The 17,775-nt window shown below is 44.8% G+C and overlaps 1 protein-coding gene across 1 annotated transcript in view; it reads left to right on the forward strand.

Annotated features, from left to right (window-relative positions):
- The window catches only part of LOC143285967 (serine protease 55-like), a 59,747-nt gene that overhangs the window by 34,454 nt on the left and 7,518 nt on the right, over window positions 1-17,775 (forward strand). Inside the window, exons 9-10 of the mRNA XM_076593416.1 lie at window positions 9,553-9,690; window positions 17,238-17,404. Coding sequence (XP_076449531.1) covers window positions 9,553-9,690; window positions 17,238-17,404 — 305 coding nt within the window. The remainder of the gene's footprint in view (window positions 1-9,552; window positions 9,691-17,237; window positions 17,405-17,775) is intronic.

The raw sequence follows: 17,775 nt of genomic DNA on the forward strand, positions 1-17,775 counted from the left end.
GGAGCAGCAAAGAAGAAAGAACATTCACCATAGGTTTTTGCATTGACACGAGGAAGTTTCAAAAAGTAACAGTCCGAGGAAGAACCGAGATTTCTTGCGGGAGTGTAAACAATGATAACTTCAGAAAGATATGTAGGTCCTGCGGAGTGGAAAGCAGAATAGCAGAGACACGCAACTTTGTATTTAATTCTCGCTTCAATGAGGAGCCAATATAGAGTGCGGAGGTGAGGAGAAATGTGATCAGTACGTGGGACTCTGAGAGTCAGACGGGCAGCATTGTTTCGAAGTTTTTGAATTCACTGAAGAATATTATGTGGACAGCCTATGAGAAGAGAATTACAGTCGTCGACTCGTAACAGCACAAAAGCAGGAATAAGAGTTTTAGTAGTTTCAACAGAAAGGTACTGACGGATAGAGTTGATGCGACGAAGTTCACAATTGACTATGCATATCAGATTTACTACCTGAGCATGCATGCTGAGGTTTGAGTCAAGAATGACTCCAATTTTTCTTGCTGATTTAGAAAACTAAAATGTGGCATCACCAACCACAATAGAGGCGGAAAAGAAGCAGATGTGGACATTCCTGCAGAGGAAATAATCATAGCTTCAGTTTTGTCATCATTTAACTTTAGTTTGTTGAATGTCATCCAGGATTCAACATCTAGAATACAATCCTGCATTGACAGAATCAGACTGTGTACTTGGTTTGGTTCTGCAGACTTTTGTAGCTGAGTATCATCAGCAAAAGAGTGGTGCAGAACAGAATGGCCAGAAATGACACCAGAAAGAGGAGCAGTGTGCAGAACGAACAGAACGAGGCCCAGGACAGAGCCTTGTGGCACACCATATGAGATCAGGGTTGGATCAGACTTACAATTATTAACAGAGACAATCTGGATGCAGTTGGACAGGTATGAAGAAAAGCAACTCAGAACTGTTGAGTGAATCCTAAAAACATGTTCAAGTCTGGAAAGGAGTATTCTGTGGTCTATTGTGTCAAACGCAGACGACATATCGAGCAAAAACAGACAGTTTACCTTCATCAACAGACAGAAACAGGTCATTAACTACTTTCAACAAAACAGTTTCAGTGCTATGGGCAGATATGTATGCTGACTGAAAAGAAGAGAACAGGTTGTTTAATGCTAAATGGCCTGAAAGTTGGGAGAGAACATTTTTTTCAATAATTTTGGACACAAAAGCTTCAGTTTCAGTTTCAGTAGCTCAAGGAGGCGTCACTGCGTTCGGACAAAACCATATACGCTACACCACATCTGCCAAGCAGATGCCTGACCAGCAGCGTAACCCAACGCGCTTAGTCAGGCCTTGAGAACACAAAAAACAACAACAACAAAAAAAAACAAAAAAACAACAACAAAAAACGGGGGAATAAATAATAGATAAGCTTGCATAAATAAATAAATAAATAATAATTATAATATACAAAAAGGTAGTAGTAATAATATTAGTAATACTAATAAAATGATAATAATAAAACATAAATAAATAAATAAATAAGACAACAATGGTGATAAATAAGCAAATAAATGTAAAATATGAAGACACACATTCACACATACACCCACACATGCATAACAGAAATGCACCAGACATGCAGTTTCACATATATGAAAGCACAGTCAAATACATATAAACGTACATGAGCTCCAACACACACACACACACACGCATTACCGTGCACCTCCTCTACCCCCCTCCTCCACACACTCATTTCTAGTCTAAGTATCGCAGCTTCCACGGCACACACACACACACACACACACACACACACACACACACACACAAACACACACTCACAGAGATGAACACTTACTTGTACAAGCACATATGAAAGCACAGTCAAATACATATAAACGTACATGAGCTCCAACACACACACACACACACACACACACACGGCACACACACACACACACACACACACACACACACACACACACACAAACACACACTCACAGAGATGAACACTTACTTGTACAAGCACATATGAAAGCACAGTCAAATACATATAAACGTACATGAGCTCCAACACACACACACACACACACACATTACCTTGCACCTCCTCTACCCCCTCCTCCACACACTCATTTCTAGTCTACGTATCGCAGCTTCCACGGCACACACACACACACACACACACAAACACACACTCACAGAGATGAACACTTACTTGTACAAGCACACACACATACGCCCATATCTCCCACCCCCAACCCCACACACGTACATACAAAGATATATATATATATATATATATATATATATATATATATATATATACACGTTCCAATATCCTGTTGCTCCCACAGTGTAGGCATGCATACACTCACATACCTCATCCTCTACCCCACCTCCCCCCGCCCTCCCACCTCCCCTCACACACACACACACACACACACACACACACACACACACGTACACATATCTCTCCTGACACTTGTGTACAATTTCACTCTCGCGCATTCACAAACGCACTCAAAAGCACAGACCCACACATACACACAAACACACACAGCCGCCACTGACTGGCCGCAAGAGGGATGGGAAAAGATCTCTGATGCCAAGAACGTGGCGTCTAGTGTGTTGCTCGGTCTATTGTATTTGGAAAGGCCCACAGAGACTCTGTTCCGTTTTGAAGAAATTTGCGCAATGTTGGTTTGGAAATGATGCCGATATTTGTTTGATTTGCAAAGCATCGTGCTCTACCTTTCATGTTAGATTTGCGGCCGCTCCCTCTCTCTGCTTCTATTTCTTTGAGGCGATCGATGGTGTGATGGCCTTGTACCTGTTCTTTTTGGTATTCTTTGACTTTTCTGAGGATTTCCGATTTTCCTAGATGTAGGCTGCTCGTTGGTGTTGCGTTACCAGCAAGTCTGTCAGCTCGCTCATTTCCCTTAACACCTGCATGTCCCGGGCAGTATGACCATGGGTCAAAAGCAAGGTTGGATACAGGGCGAAAATTATAATTTTTGTAAGAGCAGGCAAAACAACATCCAAACACTCATACAGTAGTGGTGTGGGAGGGGGGTCCATGTCACATGTTTATGGAGCAGATTTTTTCAACACACTAAGTACATACGTCTCTGAAACAGGTGTGAAAGCAACAAAAGGAACACCTTGAAAATTCTTTTCCCAGGGGATGTGACACAACTGACTGTGAATCCAGTTCTTTCCTGAGGTTAACAATTTTTTAGCAGAAAAAATATGAGAAGACACTGGGCAGTACTGAAAATGGATAGATAGAAGGAAGCAAAGAAGATTTTGTTCTGCCACAAAGCTTATTTGTTATGCAATATAGTTCTTCGCTTGATTTAGCTTCGGAGATCTTGGTGGTGAAAAACAGAGTCTTTACTTTGTGCACAAAAAAGGTAACAAAGTTCTTGGCTTTCTGGTAGATTTGTTTGTAGACAGTTAAACCAGATACCTTCCACTGTGCTTCCGCATGTCGCCTCTGTCTCTTCACTGCTAGCAGTTCCTCACCAAGAAACCCAAACCATGGACACGACACCTTCCTGGACGACACCCTGCAACGAGATGCAGGGACATGCTTGGCCAGTGCTGCCTGAAGGGCAGTGTTGTACTGGTCAGCTGAACAGTCCAAAAAGCACTCAAGTCCTGATTTCAGGTCGTCACGAAAAGCTGCTCTGTCTATAGCACGAATATTGCGCACACTGCGATACACTGTCACAGAGGAGGGGAGGTCCATGTCGAGGACACTAACTGCACACAAATGGTCTGACTCTAAGTCATGATTTACATCAGATGATCGATGAACTCCATCACTGGACCTCTCAATCACCAATCAAGAGTATGACCGTGCTTGTGGGTAAGTCCACGCACAGTCTGAGAAAGGTTGTACATATTTAGGAGTTCCATTGGGTTTTTTTAGAAGTACTATCGTTTTACCCATAATCAGTGCCATAATCCTGCAATCGTTTTACCCATATTCAGTGCCATAATCCTGCTATCGTTTTACCCATATTCAGTGCCATAATCCTGCAATCGTTTTACCCATATTCAGTGCCATAATCCTGCTATCGTTTTACCCATATTCAGTGCCATAATCCTGCTATCGTTTTACCCATGACCAGTGCCTTAATCCAGCTATCGTTTTACCCATGACCAGTGCCATAATCCAGCTATCGTTTCCCCAACACAACAAGCTCTGTTCTTTGACATTTCCCCAGTACAACAACCTATATTCTCTATCATTTCCCTAGTGTAACAACCTCTATTCTCTACCATTTCCTTAGCACATCAACCTCTGTTCTCTATCATTTCTTTAGTACAACAATCTCTGTTCTCTATCATTTCCCCAGTACAACAACCTCTATTCTCTATCATTTCCCCAGTACAACAACCTCTGTTCTTTATCATTTCCCAGTAAAACAACCTCTATTCTCTATCATTTCCCCTGTACAACAACCTCTATTCTCTATTATTTCCCCAGTACAACAACCTCTACTCTTTATCATTTCCCAGTACAACAACCTCTGTTCTATATCATTTCCCCAGTGCAACAACCTATAATCTCTATCATTTCCCTGGTACAACGACCTCTATTCTCTATCATTTCTTTAGTACAACAATCTCTATTCTCTATCATTTCCCAGTACAACAATCTCTATTCTCTGTTATTTCCCCAGTACAACAACCTCTATTCTCTATTATTTCCCCAGTACAACAACCTCTATTCTCTATCATTTCCCCAGTACAACAACCTCTGTTCTCTATCATTTCCCATCCAAACAATCTCTATTCTATATCATTTCCCCAGTACAACAATCTATATTCTCTATCATTTCCCAGTGCAAACATCTCTATTCTCTATCATTTCCCAGAACAACAACCTCTGTTTTCTATCATTTTCCCAGTACAACAATCTCTATTCTCTATCATTTCCCCAGTAGAGCAACCTCTATTCCCTATCATTTTCCCAGTACAACAATCTCTATTCTCTATCATTTCCCAGTACAACAGTCTCTATTCTCTATCATTTCCCCAGTACAACAACCTCTGTTCTCTATCATTTCCCAGTACAACAATCTCTATTCTCTATCATTTCCCCAGTAGAACAACCTCTATTCTCTATCATTTCTTTAGTACAACAATCTCTATTCTCTATCATTTCCCCAGTATAACAACCTCTATTCTCTATCATTTCCCAGTACAACAATCTCTATTCTCTATCATTTCCCCAGTAGAACAACCTCTATTCTCTATCATTTTCCCAGTAGAACAACCTCTATTCTCTATCATTTCCCAGTATAACAACCTCTATTCTCTATCATTTCCCAGTACAACAATCTCTATTCTCTATCATTTTCCCAGTAGAACAACCTCTATTCTCTATCATTTTCCCAGTAGAACAACCTCTATTCTCTATCATTTCCCAGTACAACAATCTCTATTCTCTATCATTTCCCCAGTAGAACAACCTCTATTCTCTATCATTTTCCCAGTAGAACAACCTCTATTCTCTATCATTTCCCAGTATAACAATCTCTATTCTCTATCATTTCCCAGTACAACAACCTCTGTTCTCTATCATTTTCCCAGTGCAGAACAGCTGCCTCTGTTGACAGTGTTGGTGACTGTGAGGGAAAAGAGCACGGACACTCAACAGAAACATGACAGAAGCTGGTATGAGATCGAGCTCGGCGGTTTCATTGTCATTTCCTATAAGATGTCAAAGACATGATTCAGCCTCGGTTCATTTGGAAAGGAGAGATGTGGGGATCAGGATTAGAGGTAAGACAGGTGTGTCGTTGAACTGGGGATCAGGATTAGAGGTAAGACAGGTGTGTCGTTGAACTGGGGATCAGGATTAGAGGTAAGACAGGTGTGTCGTTGAACTGGGGATCAGGATTAGAGGTAAGACAGGTGTGCCGTTAAACTGGGGATCAGGATTAGAGGTAAGACAGGTGTGTCGTTGAACTGGGGATCAGGATTAGAGGTAAGACAGGTGTGTCGTTGAACTGGGGATCAGGATTAGAGGTAAGACAGGTGTGCCGTTGAACTGGGGATCATGATTAGAGGACAAACAGGTGTGCCGTTAAACTGGGGATCAGGATTAGAGGTAAGACAGGTGTGCCGTTGAACTGGGGATCAGGATTAGAGGACAAACAGGTGTGCCGTTAAACTGGGGATCAGGATTAGAGGTAAGACAGGTGTGCCGTTAAACTAGGGATCAGGATTTATAGGTAAGACAGGTGTGCCGTTGAACTGGGGATCAGGATTAGAGGTAAGACAGGTGTGCCGTTAAACTAGGGATCAGGATTTATAGGTAAGACAGGTTTGTCGTTGAACTGGGGATCAGGATTAGAGGTAAGACAGGTGTGTCGTTGAACTGGGGATCAGGATTAGAGGTAAGACAAGTGTGTCGTTGAACTGGGGATTAGGATTAAAAGTAAGATAGGTGTGTCGTTGAACTGGGGATCAGGATTAGAAGTAAGACAGGTGAACAGGTGTGTCGTTGAACTGGGGATCAGGATTAGAGGTAAGGCAGGTGAACAGGTGTGCCGTTGAACTGGGGATTAGGATTAGAGGTAAGACAGGTGTGCCGTTAAACTCGGGATCAGGATTAGAGGTAAGACAGGTGTGCCGTTAAACTGGGGATCAGGATTAGAGGTAAGACAGGTGTGCCGTTAAACTGGGGATCAGGATTAGAGGGAAGACAGGTGTGTCGTTAAACTGGGGATCAGGATTAGAGGGAAGACAGGATTAGAGGATATGATAGGTGCTGATGCCTCGGACTTTGTCGTAATGGGAGGAGAGAAGACATCTGGAAATTCAAATGAAGCACAGGCAGAAGAAGGAATCAGTTTTCAGTACAATGTAGAAAACAGAATACTCAATCATCTCAACAGGAGAAAGTCACATGAGGTGCATGCTACACATACAATGCACGAGAATCACGGTGAGTGAATTTGAATCCACAAAACACGAACCTTTTAAATGCCTGGTTGATGTTAACTTCACATACAATAATTATAATCATACACATGAAATGAATCACAGTCTCACAGTCATTCAATGTGAATACATAAAAGACGCTTATGACATAACATTCACAGGGCGTCCATCACAGTGTTATTCCTAGTCTTACAAAAACATTTGACATGATGGAGTCAAGAGATTTGGAGGATGTGTCATCGAGAATTTGAGAGAAGTAGTTTGTCTTTGGTGTGAGATCACGTTTGTTTTTATTTTGGTGAAGCAGCATATGCTGCTGCTTCTTCGGTTGTGGGCGTTATGAAAACAAAGGCGGTATGTTGTTTACAGGAATCAATAATGATAATGATTGATAACAATAAGAATATTAACTGTTATTATTATCATCATTATTACTATTATCATTGTTGTCGTTGTCGTTGTGGTGGTGGTGGTGGTGGTGGTGGTAGTGGCAGTTACTTGTAGTCCAGCCAACCGCACAGAGGCCATATCAGGACTTCCCATCTACAGAAATGTCCCACCGCGGTGAACACAAACTATCACACACACACACACACACACACACACACACACACACACACACATAAAAAAAAAAATATATATATATATAACCCCCCCCCCACACACACACACACACACACACACACACACAAACTAATATATATATGTGTGTGTGGGGGGGGGGTATATATATATATTTTTTTTTATGTGTGTGTGTGTGTGTGTGTGTGTGTGTGTGTGTGTGTGTGTAAACCTGTAAAGCACTGTTCATAACACATTGTCTTACCATTTAGCTCTTTGGGACAAATAAGATTAGGCTGTGCCGACGATGTCAGGCATCCCGCTTAATTCATCATCTCAATATTACAACAAAAAAGAAAAAAAGGGAGACAACAGTGAAGGAAGAAAAAAAGTAGAAATAAAGAGAGCAATAGAAAAGTGGAATGTGGTATGCTGTTGTTTACACGAATGTGGTATGTTGTTTACAGGAATGTGTTGTTTACAGGAATGTGGTATGTTGTTTACAGGAATGTGCTATGTTGTTGTTTACAGTAAAGTGGCTATGTTGTTGTTTACAGGAATGTGGTATGTTGTTGTTTACACGAATGTGGTATGTTGTTTACAGGAATGTGTTGTTTACAGGAATGTGGTATGTTGTTTACAGGAATGTAGCTATGTTGTTGTTTACAGCAAAGTGGTATGTTGTTGTTTACATGAATGTGGTATGTTGTTGTTTACAGGAATGTGGGTGTATTGTTCCTTACAGAAAACTCAGTATGTTGTTTGCAGGAATGTGGCTATGTTGATGTTTACAGGAATGCGGTATGTTGTTATTTACAGGAATGTGGTATGTTGTTGTTTACAGGAATGTGGTATGTTGTTATTTACAGGAATGTGGTATGTTGTTGTTTACAGGAATGTGGGTGGGTTGTTGTTTACAGGAATGTGGCTGTGTTGTTTACAGGAATGTGGGTATGTTGTTGTTTACAGGAATGTGGTATGTTGTTGTTTACAGGAAAGTTGGTGTGTTGTTTCCAGGAATGTGGGTATGTTGTTGTGAAGAGGAAAGTCGGTATGTTGTTGTTTACAGAAATGTGGGTATGTTGTTGTGTAGAGAAAAGTGGGTATGTTGTTAACAGGAATGTTGTATGTTGTTTTTACAGGAAAGTGGGTATGTTGTTGTTTACAAGAATGTGGTATGTTGTTGTTTACAGGAATGTGGGTGTGTTGTTGTTTACAAGAATGTGGTATGTTGTTGTTTACAGGAATGTGGGTGTGTTGTTGTTTACAGGAATGTGGTATGTTGTTGTTTACAGGAATGTGGGTGTGTTGTTGTTTACAGGAATGTGGTATGTTGTTGTTTACAGGAATGTGGGTGGGTGTGTTGTTCACAGGAATGTGGTATGTTGTTTACAGGAATGTGGGTGGGTGTGTTGTTTACAGGAATGTGGGTGGGTGTGTTGTTTACAGGAATGTGGTATGTGATTTACAGGAATGTGGGTGGGTGTGTTGTTTACAGGAATGTGGGTGGGTGTGTTGTTTACAGGAATGTGGTATGTGATTTACAGGAATGTGGGTGGGTGTGTTGTTTACAGGAATGTGGGTGGGTGTGTTGTTTACAGGAATGTGGTATGTGATTTACAGGAATGTGGGTGGGTGTGTTGTTTACAGGAATGTGGTATGTGATTTACAGGAATGTGGGTGGGTGTGTTGTTTACAGGAATGTGGTATGTTGTTTACAGGAATGTGGGTGTGTTGTTTACAGGGATGTGGGTATGTTTTTACAAGAATGTGGATATGTTGTTTGCACGAATGTGGGTGTGTTGTTTACAGGAATATGGGTGGAAATGTTGTTTAAAAGAATGTGGGTTTGTTGTTTACAGGAGAGTGGGTGTGTTGTTTACAGGAGTGGGTGTGTTGCTTACAGGAATGTGATATGCTGTTGTTTACAGGAAACAGGGTATGTTGTTTACAGGAATGTGGGTGTGTTGTTTACCGGAATGTGGTGTGTTGTTGTTTACAGGAAACAGGGTATGTTGTTTACAGGAATGTGGTATGTTGTTGTGGACAGCGAATGACATAGCCGTGCTGACTCTGAAGGAACCTCTGGACCTGTCAGACAACCCGTGTGTCAAGCCCGTATGCAGAGACCCTTCCTTCAACCCCGACAGCCACTTGTGCACCGTGTCCGGGTGGGGCACCACTGCAGGTGAGGTTCTTCTTCCCTCCCTCAGGTATGACACCACAGGTGAGGTTCTTCTTCCCTCCCACAGGTATGACACCACAGGTGAGGTTCTTCTTCCCTCCCACAGGTATGACACCACAGGTGAGGTTCTTCTTCCCTCCCACAGGTATGACACTGCAGGTGAGGTTCTTCTTCCCTCCCACAGGTATGACACCACAGGTGAGGTTCTTCTTCCCTCCCTCAGGTATGACACCACAGGTGAGGTTCTTCTTCCCTCCCTCAGGTATGACACCACAGGTGAGGTTCTTCTTCCCTCCCACAGGTATGACACTGCAGGTGAGGTTCTTCTTCCCTCCCACAGGTATGACACCATATGTGAGGTTCTTCTTCCCTCCCACAGGTATGACACCACAGGTGAGGTTCTTCTTCCCTCCCACAGGTATGACACCACAGGTGAGGTTCTTCTTCCCTCCCACAAGTATAACACTGCAGGTGAGGTTTTTCTTCCCTCCCACAGGTATGACACTGTAGGTTTGGTTCTTCTTCTCTCCCACAGGTATGACACCATATGTGAGGTTCTTCTTCCCTCCCACAGGTATGACACCACATGTGAGGTTCTTCTTCCCTCCCACAGGTATGACACCATATGTGAGGTTCTTCTTCTCTCCCACAGGTATGACACTGCAGGTGAGGTTCTTCTTCCCTCCCACAGGTATGACACCACAGGTGAGGTTCTTCTTCCCTCCCTCAGGTATGACACCACAGGTGAGGTTCTTCTTTCCTCTCACAGGTATGACACTGCAGGTGAGGTTCTTCTTCCCTCCCTCAGGTATGACACCACAGGTGAGGTTCTTCTTCCCTCCCTCAGGTATGACACCACAGGTGAGGTTCTTCTTCTCTCCCACAGGTATGACACCACAGGTGAGGTTCTTCTTTCCTCCCACAGGTATGACACCACATGTGAGGTTCTTCTTCTCTCCCTCAGGTATGACACCACAGGTGAGGTTCTTCTTCCCTCCCTCAGATGTGACACCACAGGTGAGGTTCTTCTTTCCTCTCACAGGTATGACACTGCAGGTGAGGTTCTTCTTCCCTCCCTCAGGTATGACACCACAGGTGAGGTTCTTCTTTCCTCCCACAGGTATGAAACCACAGGTGAGGTTCTTCTTCCCTCCCTCAGGTATGACACCACAGGTGAGGTTTTTCTTCCCTCCCTCAGGTATGACACCACAGGTGAGGTTCTTCTTTCCTCCCACAGGTATGACACTGCAGGTGAGGTTCTTCTTCCCTCCCTCAGGTATGACACCACAGGTGAGGTTCTTCTTCCCTCCCTCAGGTATGACACCACAGGTGAGGTTCTTCTTCCCTCCCTCAGGTATGACACCACAGGTGAGGTTGTTCTTCCCTCCCTCAGGTATGACACTGCAGGTGAGGTTCTTCTTCCCTCCCTCAGGTATGACACCACAGGTGAGGTTGTTCTTCCCTCCCACAGGTATGACACCACAGGTGAGGTTCTTCTTTCCTCTCACAGGTGTGACACTGCAGGTGAGGTTCTTTTTTCCTCTCACAGGTATGACACCACAGGTGAGGTTCTTCTTTCCTCTCACAGGTGTGACACCACAGGTGAGGTTCTTCTTTCCTCTCACAGGTATGACACCACAGGTGAGGTTCTTCTTTCCTCTCACAGGTGTGACACCACAGGTGAGGTTCTTCTTTCCTCTCACAGGTATGACACCACAGGTGAGGTTCTTCTTTCCTCTCACAGGTATGACACCACATGTGAGGTTCTTCTTCCCTCCCACAGGTATGACACCACAGGTGAGGTTCTTCTTCCCTCCCACAGGTATGACACCACATGTGAGGTTCTTCTTTCCTCTCACAGGTATGACACCACAGGTGAGGTTCTTCTTTCCTCTCACAGGTATGACACCACAGGTGAGGTTCTTCTTCCCTCTCACGGGTATGACACCACAGGTGAGGTTCTTCTTTCCTCTCACAGGTATGACACCACAGGTGAGGTTCTTCTTCCCTCCCTCAGGTATGACACCACAGGTGAGGTTCTTCTTTCCTCTCACAGGTATGACACCACAGGTGAGGTTCTTCTTTCCTCTCACAGGTATGACACTGCAGGTGAGGTTGTTCTTTCCTCCCTCAGGTATGACACCACAGGTGAGGTTCTTCTTCCCTCCCACAGGTATGACACCACAGGTGAGGTTCTTCTTTCCTCCCACAGGTATGACACCACATGTGAGGTTCTTCTTCTCTCCCTCAGGTATGACACCACAGGTGAGGTTCTTCTTCCCTCCCTCAGATGTGACACCACAGGTGAGGTTCTTCTTTCCTCTCACAGGTATGACACTGCAGGTGAGGTTCTTCTTCCCTCCCTCAGGTATGACACCACAGGTGAGGTTCTTCTTTCCTCCCACAGGTATGAAACCACAGGTGAGGTTCTTCTTCCCTCCCTCAGGTATGACACCACAGGTGAGGTTTTTCTTCCCTCCCTCAGGTATGACACCACAGGTGAGGTTCTTCTTTCCTCCCACAGGTATGACACTGCAGGTGAGGTTCTTCTTCCCTCCCTCAGGTATGACACCACAGGTGAGGTTCTTCTTCCCTCCCTCAGGTATGACACCACAGGTGAGGTTCTTCTTCCCTCTCACAGGTGTGACACTGCAGGTGAGGTTCTTCTTTCCTCTCACAGGTATGACACCACAGGTGAGGTTCTTCTTTCCTCTCACAGGTGTGACACCACAGGTGAGGTTCTTCTTTCCTCTCACAGGTATGACACCACAGGTGAGGTTCTTCTTTCCTCTCACAGGTGTGACACCACAGGTGAGGTTCTTCTTTCCTCTCACAGGTATGACACCACAGGTGAGGTTCTTCTTTCCTCTCACAGGTGTGACACCACAGGTGAGGTTCTTCTTTCCTCCCACAGGTATGACACCACACGTGAGGTTCTTCTTCCCTCCCACAGGTGTGACACCACACGTGAGGTTCTTCTTTCCTCTCACAGGTATGACACAACAGGTGAGGTTCTTCTTTCCTCTCACAGGTATGACACCACAGGTGAGGTTCTTCTTTCCTCTCACAGGTATGAAACCACAGGTGAGGTTCTTCTTTCCTCTCACAGGTATGACACTGCAGGTGAGGTTCTTCTTTCCTCTCACGGGTATGACACCACAGGTGAGGTTCTTCTTTCCTCTCACAGGTATGACACCACAGGTGACGTTCTTCTTTCCTCTCACGGGTATGACACCACAGGTGAGGTTCTTCTTCCCTCCCACAGGTATGACACCACAGGTGAGGTTCTTCTTTCCTCTCACAGGTATGACACTGCAGGTGATGTTGTTCTTTCCTCTCACAGGTATGACACTGCAGGTGAGGTTGTTCTTTCCTCCCTCAGGTATGACACCACAGGTGAGGTTCTTCTTCCCTCCCTCAGGTATGACACCACAGGTGAGGTTCTTCTTCCCTCCCTCAGGTATGACACCACAGGTGAGGTTCTTCTTCCCTCCCTCAGGTATGACACCACAGGTGAGGTTCTTCTTTCCTCTCACAGGTATGACACTGCAGGTGAGGTTGTTCTTTCCTCCCTCAGGTATGACACCACAGGTGAGGTTCTTCTTCCCTCCCTCAGGTATGACACCACAGGTGAGGTTCTTCTTCCCTCCCTCAGGTATGACACCACAGGTGAGGTTCTTCTTTCCTACCACAGGTATGACACTGCAGGTGAGGTTGTTCTTTCCTCCCTCAGGTATGACACCACAGGTGAGGTTCTTCTTCCCTCCCTCAGGTATGACACCACAGGTGAGGTTCTTCTTTCCTACCACAGGTATGACACTGCAGGTGAGGTTCTTCTTCCTTCTCACAAGATAAACACTGCTGGTGAAGTTTTGCCGTCGTCCTTCTAACAGGAATGACACTGCAGGTGAGGTTGTTGTGTTCTGTAACCAGATGAAGTGATGTGGTCTGTGCAGAGCACCCCTGAAACTGAAGAGAAATTTCAAATCTGACAGCACACACACACACACACACACACACACACACACACACACACACACACACACACACGCACGCACGCACGCACACACACACACACACACACACACACACACACACACACACACACACACACACACACACACACACACACACACCAATTTGGCCTTCAAAAAACAACAACAATGTTATTATTTCTTAAAGGAGGGGGCAGATAAAAGGGTGTTTAGTTTATACTTTCGGAGACTGGAGGGTGGTGATAATGGGGGAGCGGGTGGGAGGTGAATCGTGAGCGTTGTATTGTCTGGCACAGTGACAAGCATTTTAACAAAGGTCTTATATTTTCCCCAATTCACACTAAAGGTAACAGCACGCACTTGGACTGGTGTTTCCTTTCCTTGTTTCAAAGTGTGAGTGGTGGTTTGCTGTCTTCAAAATGTCTGTGAACGCTGTCACATCTCACCACCCGAAAACAAAATCAACATCAACATAGTGCATCTTGCTTTCCTCGGTACGTCTGTCTTCCCAATCCAAAGGCCACAGCACTCCTCTTTTTCCCTGGTACGTCTATCTTCCCAGTCCACAGGCCACAGCACTCCTCTTTTTCCCTGGTACGTCTATCTTCCCAGTCCACAGCACTCGTCTTTTTCCATGGTACGTCTATCTTCCCAGTCCACAGGCCATAGCACTCGTCTTTTTCCATGGTACGTCTATCTTCCCAGTCCACAAGCCATAGCACTCCTCTTTTTCCATGGTACGTCTATCTTCCCAGTCCACAGGCCATAGCACTCCTCTTTTTCCATGGTACGTCTATCTTCCCAGTCCACAAGCCATAGCACTCCTCTTTTTCCATGGTACGTCTATCTTCCCAGTCCACAGTCCACAGCACTCCTCTTTTTCCATGGTACGTCTATCTTCCCAGTCCACAGCACTCGTCTTTTTCCATGGTACGTCTATCTTCCCAGTCCACAGGCCGTAGCACTCGTCTTTTTCCATGGTACGTCTATCTTCCCAGTCCACAGGCCATAGCACTCGTCTTTTTCCATGGTACGTCTATCTTCCCAGTCCACAGGCCATAGCACTCCTCTTTTTCCATGGTACGTCTATCTTCCCAGTCCACAGGCCATAGCACTCCTCTTTTTCCATGGTACGTCTATCTTCCCAGTCCACAGCACTCCTCTTTTTCCCTGGTACGTCTATCTTCCCAGTCCACAGGCCATAGCACTCCTCTTTTTCCATGGTACGTCTATCTTCCCAGTCCACAGGCCACAGCACTCGTCTTTTTCCCTGGTACGTCTATCTTCCCAGTCCACAGCACTCCTCTTTTTCCATGGTACGTCTATCTTCCCAGTCCACAGGCCATAGCACTCCTCTTTTTCCATGGTACGTCTATCTTCCCAGTCCACAAGCCATAGCACTCCTCTTTTTCCATGGTACGTCTATCTTCCCAGTCCACAGGCCATAGCACTCCTCTTTTTCCATGGTACGTCTATCTTCCCAGTCCACAGCACTCCTCTTTTTCCCTGGTACGTCTATCTTCCCAATCCACAGCACTCCTCTTTTTCCCTGGTACGTCTATCTTCCCAGTCCACAGCACTCCTCTTTTTCCATGGTACGTCTATCTTCCCAGTCCACAGCACTCCTCTTTTTCCCTGGTACGTCTATCTTCCCAGTACACAGCACTCCTCTTTTTCCCTGGTACGTCTATCTTCCCAGTCCACAGGCCACAGCACTCCTCTTTTTCCCTGGTACGTCTATCTTCCCAGTCCACAGCACTCCTCTTTTCCATGGTACGTCTATCTTCCCAGTCCACAAGCCATAGCACTCCTCTTTTTCCCTGGTACGTCTATCTTCCCAGTCCACAGCACTCCTCTTTTTCCATGGTACGTCTATCTTCCCAGTCCACAGGCCATAGCACTCCTCTTTTTCCATGGTACGTCTATCTTCCCAGTCCACAAGCCATAGCACTCCTCTTTTTCCATGGTACGTCTATCTTCCCAATCCACAAGCCATAGCACTCGTCTTTTTCCATGGTACGTCTATCTTCCCAGTCCACAGGCCATAGCACTCCTCTTTTTCCATGGTACGTCTATCTTCCCAGTCCACAGGCCATAGCACTCGTCTTTTTCCATGGTACGTCTATCTTCCCAGTCCACAGGCCATAGCACTCCTCTTTTTCCATGGTACGTCTATCTTCCCAGTCCACAGGCCACAGCACTCCTCTTTTTCCATGGTACGTCTATCTTCCCAATCCACAGGCCATAGCACTCCTCTTTTTCCATGGTACGTCTATCTTCCCAGTCCACAGGCCACAGCACTCCTCTTTTTCCATGGTACGTCTATCTTCCCAATCCACAGCACTCTTCTTTTTCCCTGATACGTCTATCTTCCCAATCCACAGCACTCTTCTTTTTCCCTGGTACGTCTATCTTCCCAATCCACAGCACTCTTCTTTTTCCCTGATACGTCTATCTTCCCAATCCACAGCACTCTTCTTTTTCCCTGGTACGTCTATCTTCCCAGTCCACAGCGCTCCTCTTTTTCCATGGTACGCCTATCTTCCCAATCCACAGCGCTCCTCTTTTTCCATGGTACGCCTATCTTCCCAATCCACAGCGCTCCTCTTTTTCCATGGTATGTCTATCTTCCCAATCCACAGGCCATAGCGCTCCTCTTTTTCCCTGGTACGCCTATCTTCCCAATCCACAGCACTCCTCTTTTTCCATGGTACGTCTATCTTCACAATCCACAGGCCATAGCGCTCCTATTTTTCCATGGTACGTCTATCTTCCCAGTCCACAGCACTCTTCTTTTTGCATGGTACATCTATCTTCCTAATCCACAGGACTCCTCTTTTTCCCTGGTACGTCCATCTTTCCAATCAACAGGCCATAGCCTTCCTCTTTTTCCTTTTGACCAAAAGTGAATATTTTCCAGCACCGTAACTACTGCCGTTCATTGTAGCAACCCCTGTCATTATATGCGTCCAAAACTAGGCCGATGATGGAAAACTTGATAGTGATTTAATACTCACAAAGATGGCGGCAACACTTTTTACTAGAAGTGCACAAAACCAGAACGAACATTGTGTTAGTCTGGAGGTACATCCACATTATATTGTCCCTCTGGTGACAGTCACTACATTATACTGTCGTCATGATGATGATCTCTACATTATATTGTCATGGTTATGGTCTGTACATTATATTGTTGACATGGTGATTGTACATAGTGTCTGTGTCCTGGTGACGGTCTCTACATTATACTGTTGTCATGGTGATGGTCTGTACCATGTGTTGGTGTCGAGGTGATGGTCTGTACATTATGTCATGGTGATGGTCTCTACATTATGCTGTTGTCATGGTGATCGTCTGTACATTGTGTTGGTGTCCTGGTGACGGTCTCTACATTATGCTGTTGTCATGGTGATGGTCTGTACATTACAATGTCATGGTGACGGTCTCTACATTATACTGTTGTCATGGTGATGGTCTGTACATTATGTCATGGTGATGGTCTCTACATTTCACTGTCGTCATGGTGACTGCGTGTTCATCATGTTGGTGTAACAGCCCAAGGCAAGGTGTCCCCTCTGCTCCAAATGGTGGATGTGGTGGTTCACAGTGGACACAAGTGTCGGGAAAAGTTCGGCATTCCTCGTTCTCATGGCAAATATCTCTCCAACGAACATACACAGATCTGTGCTGGAAAATTGTTTGGTGGTGGAGACTCTTGTCAGGTATGTGTGTGTGTATGTGTGTGTGTGTGTGTGTGTGTGTGTGTGTGTGTGTGTGTGTGTGTGTGTGTTGAAGAGAGAGAGAGAAAGTGACTGAGAGAAAGAGAGACAGAGACAGAGAGACACAGAAAGTTACAATCTGTATATTTTTTTCATTACGCCATTGCCTGCTGCAAGTTGACAAGCAAGTCTTTTTACAGCTAAAACAAAGTGTTTTACATAGGTATCAATGGTCACGTGAAATGAGTCTGAAGATCAAATCATGATGTTAATACTTCAAATCTCTCTGTTATGTATTTCAGGTTTTTATCCACAGTCAACATAAGACAAACGTTTGACAAATGCAGATTATAAAATGTTCAATACATACAACA

The sequence above is a fragment of the Babylonia areolata genome, chromosome 9 (genome assembly GCF_041734735.1).
Source record: "Babylonia areolata isolate BAREFJ2019XMU chromosome 9, ASM4173473v1, whole genome shotgun sequence".
Lineage (NCBI taxonomy): Eukaryota > Metazoa > Mollusca > Gastropoda > Neogastropoda > Buccinidae > Babylonia > Babylonia areolata.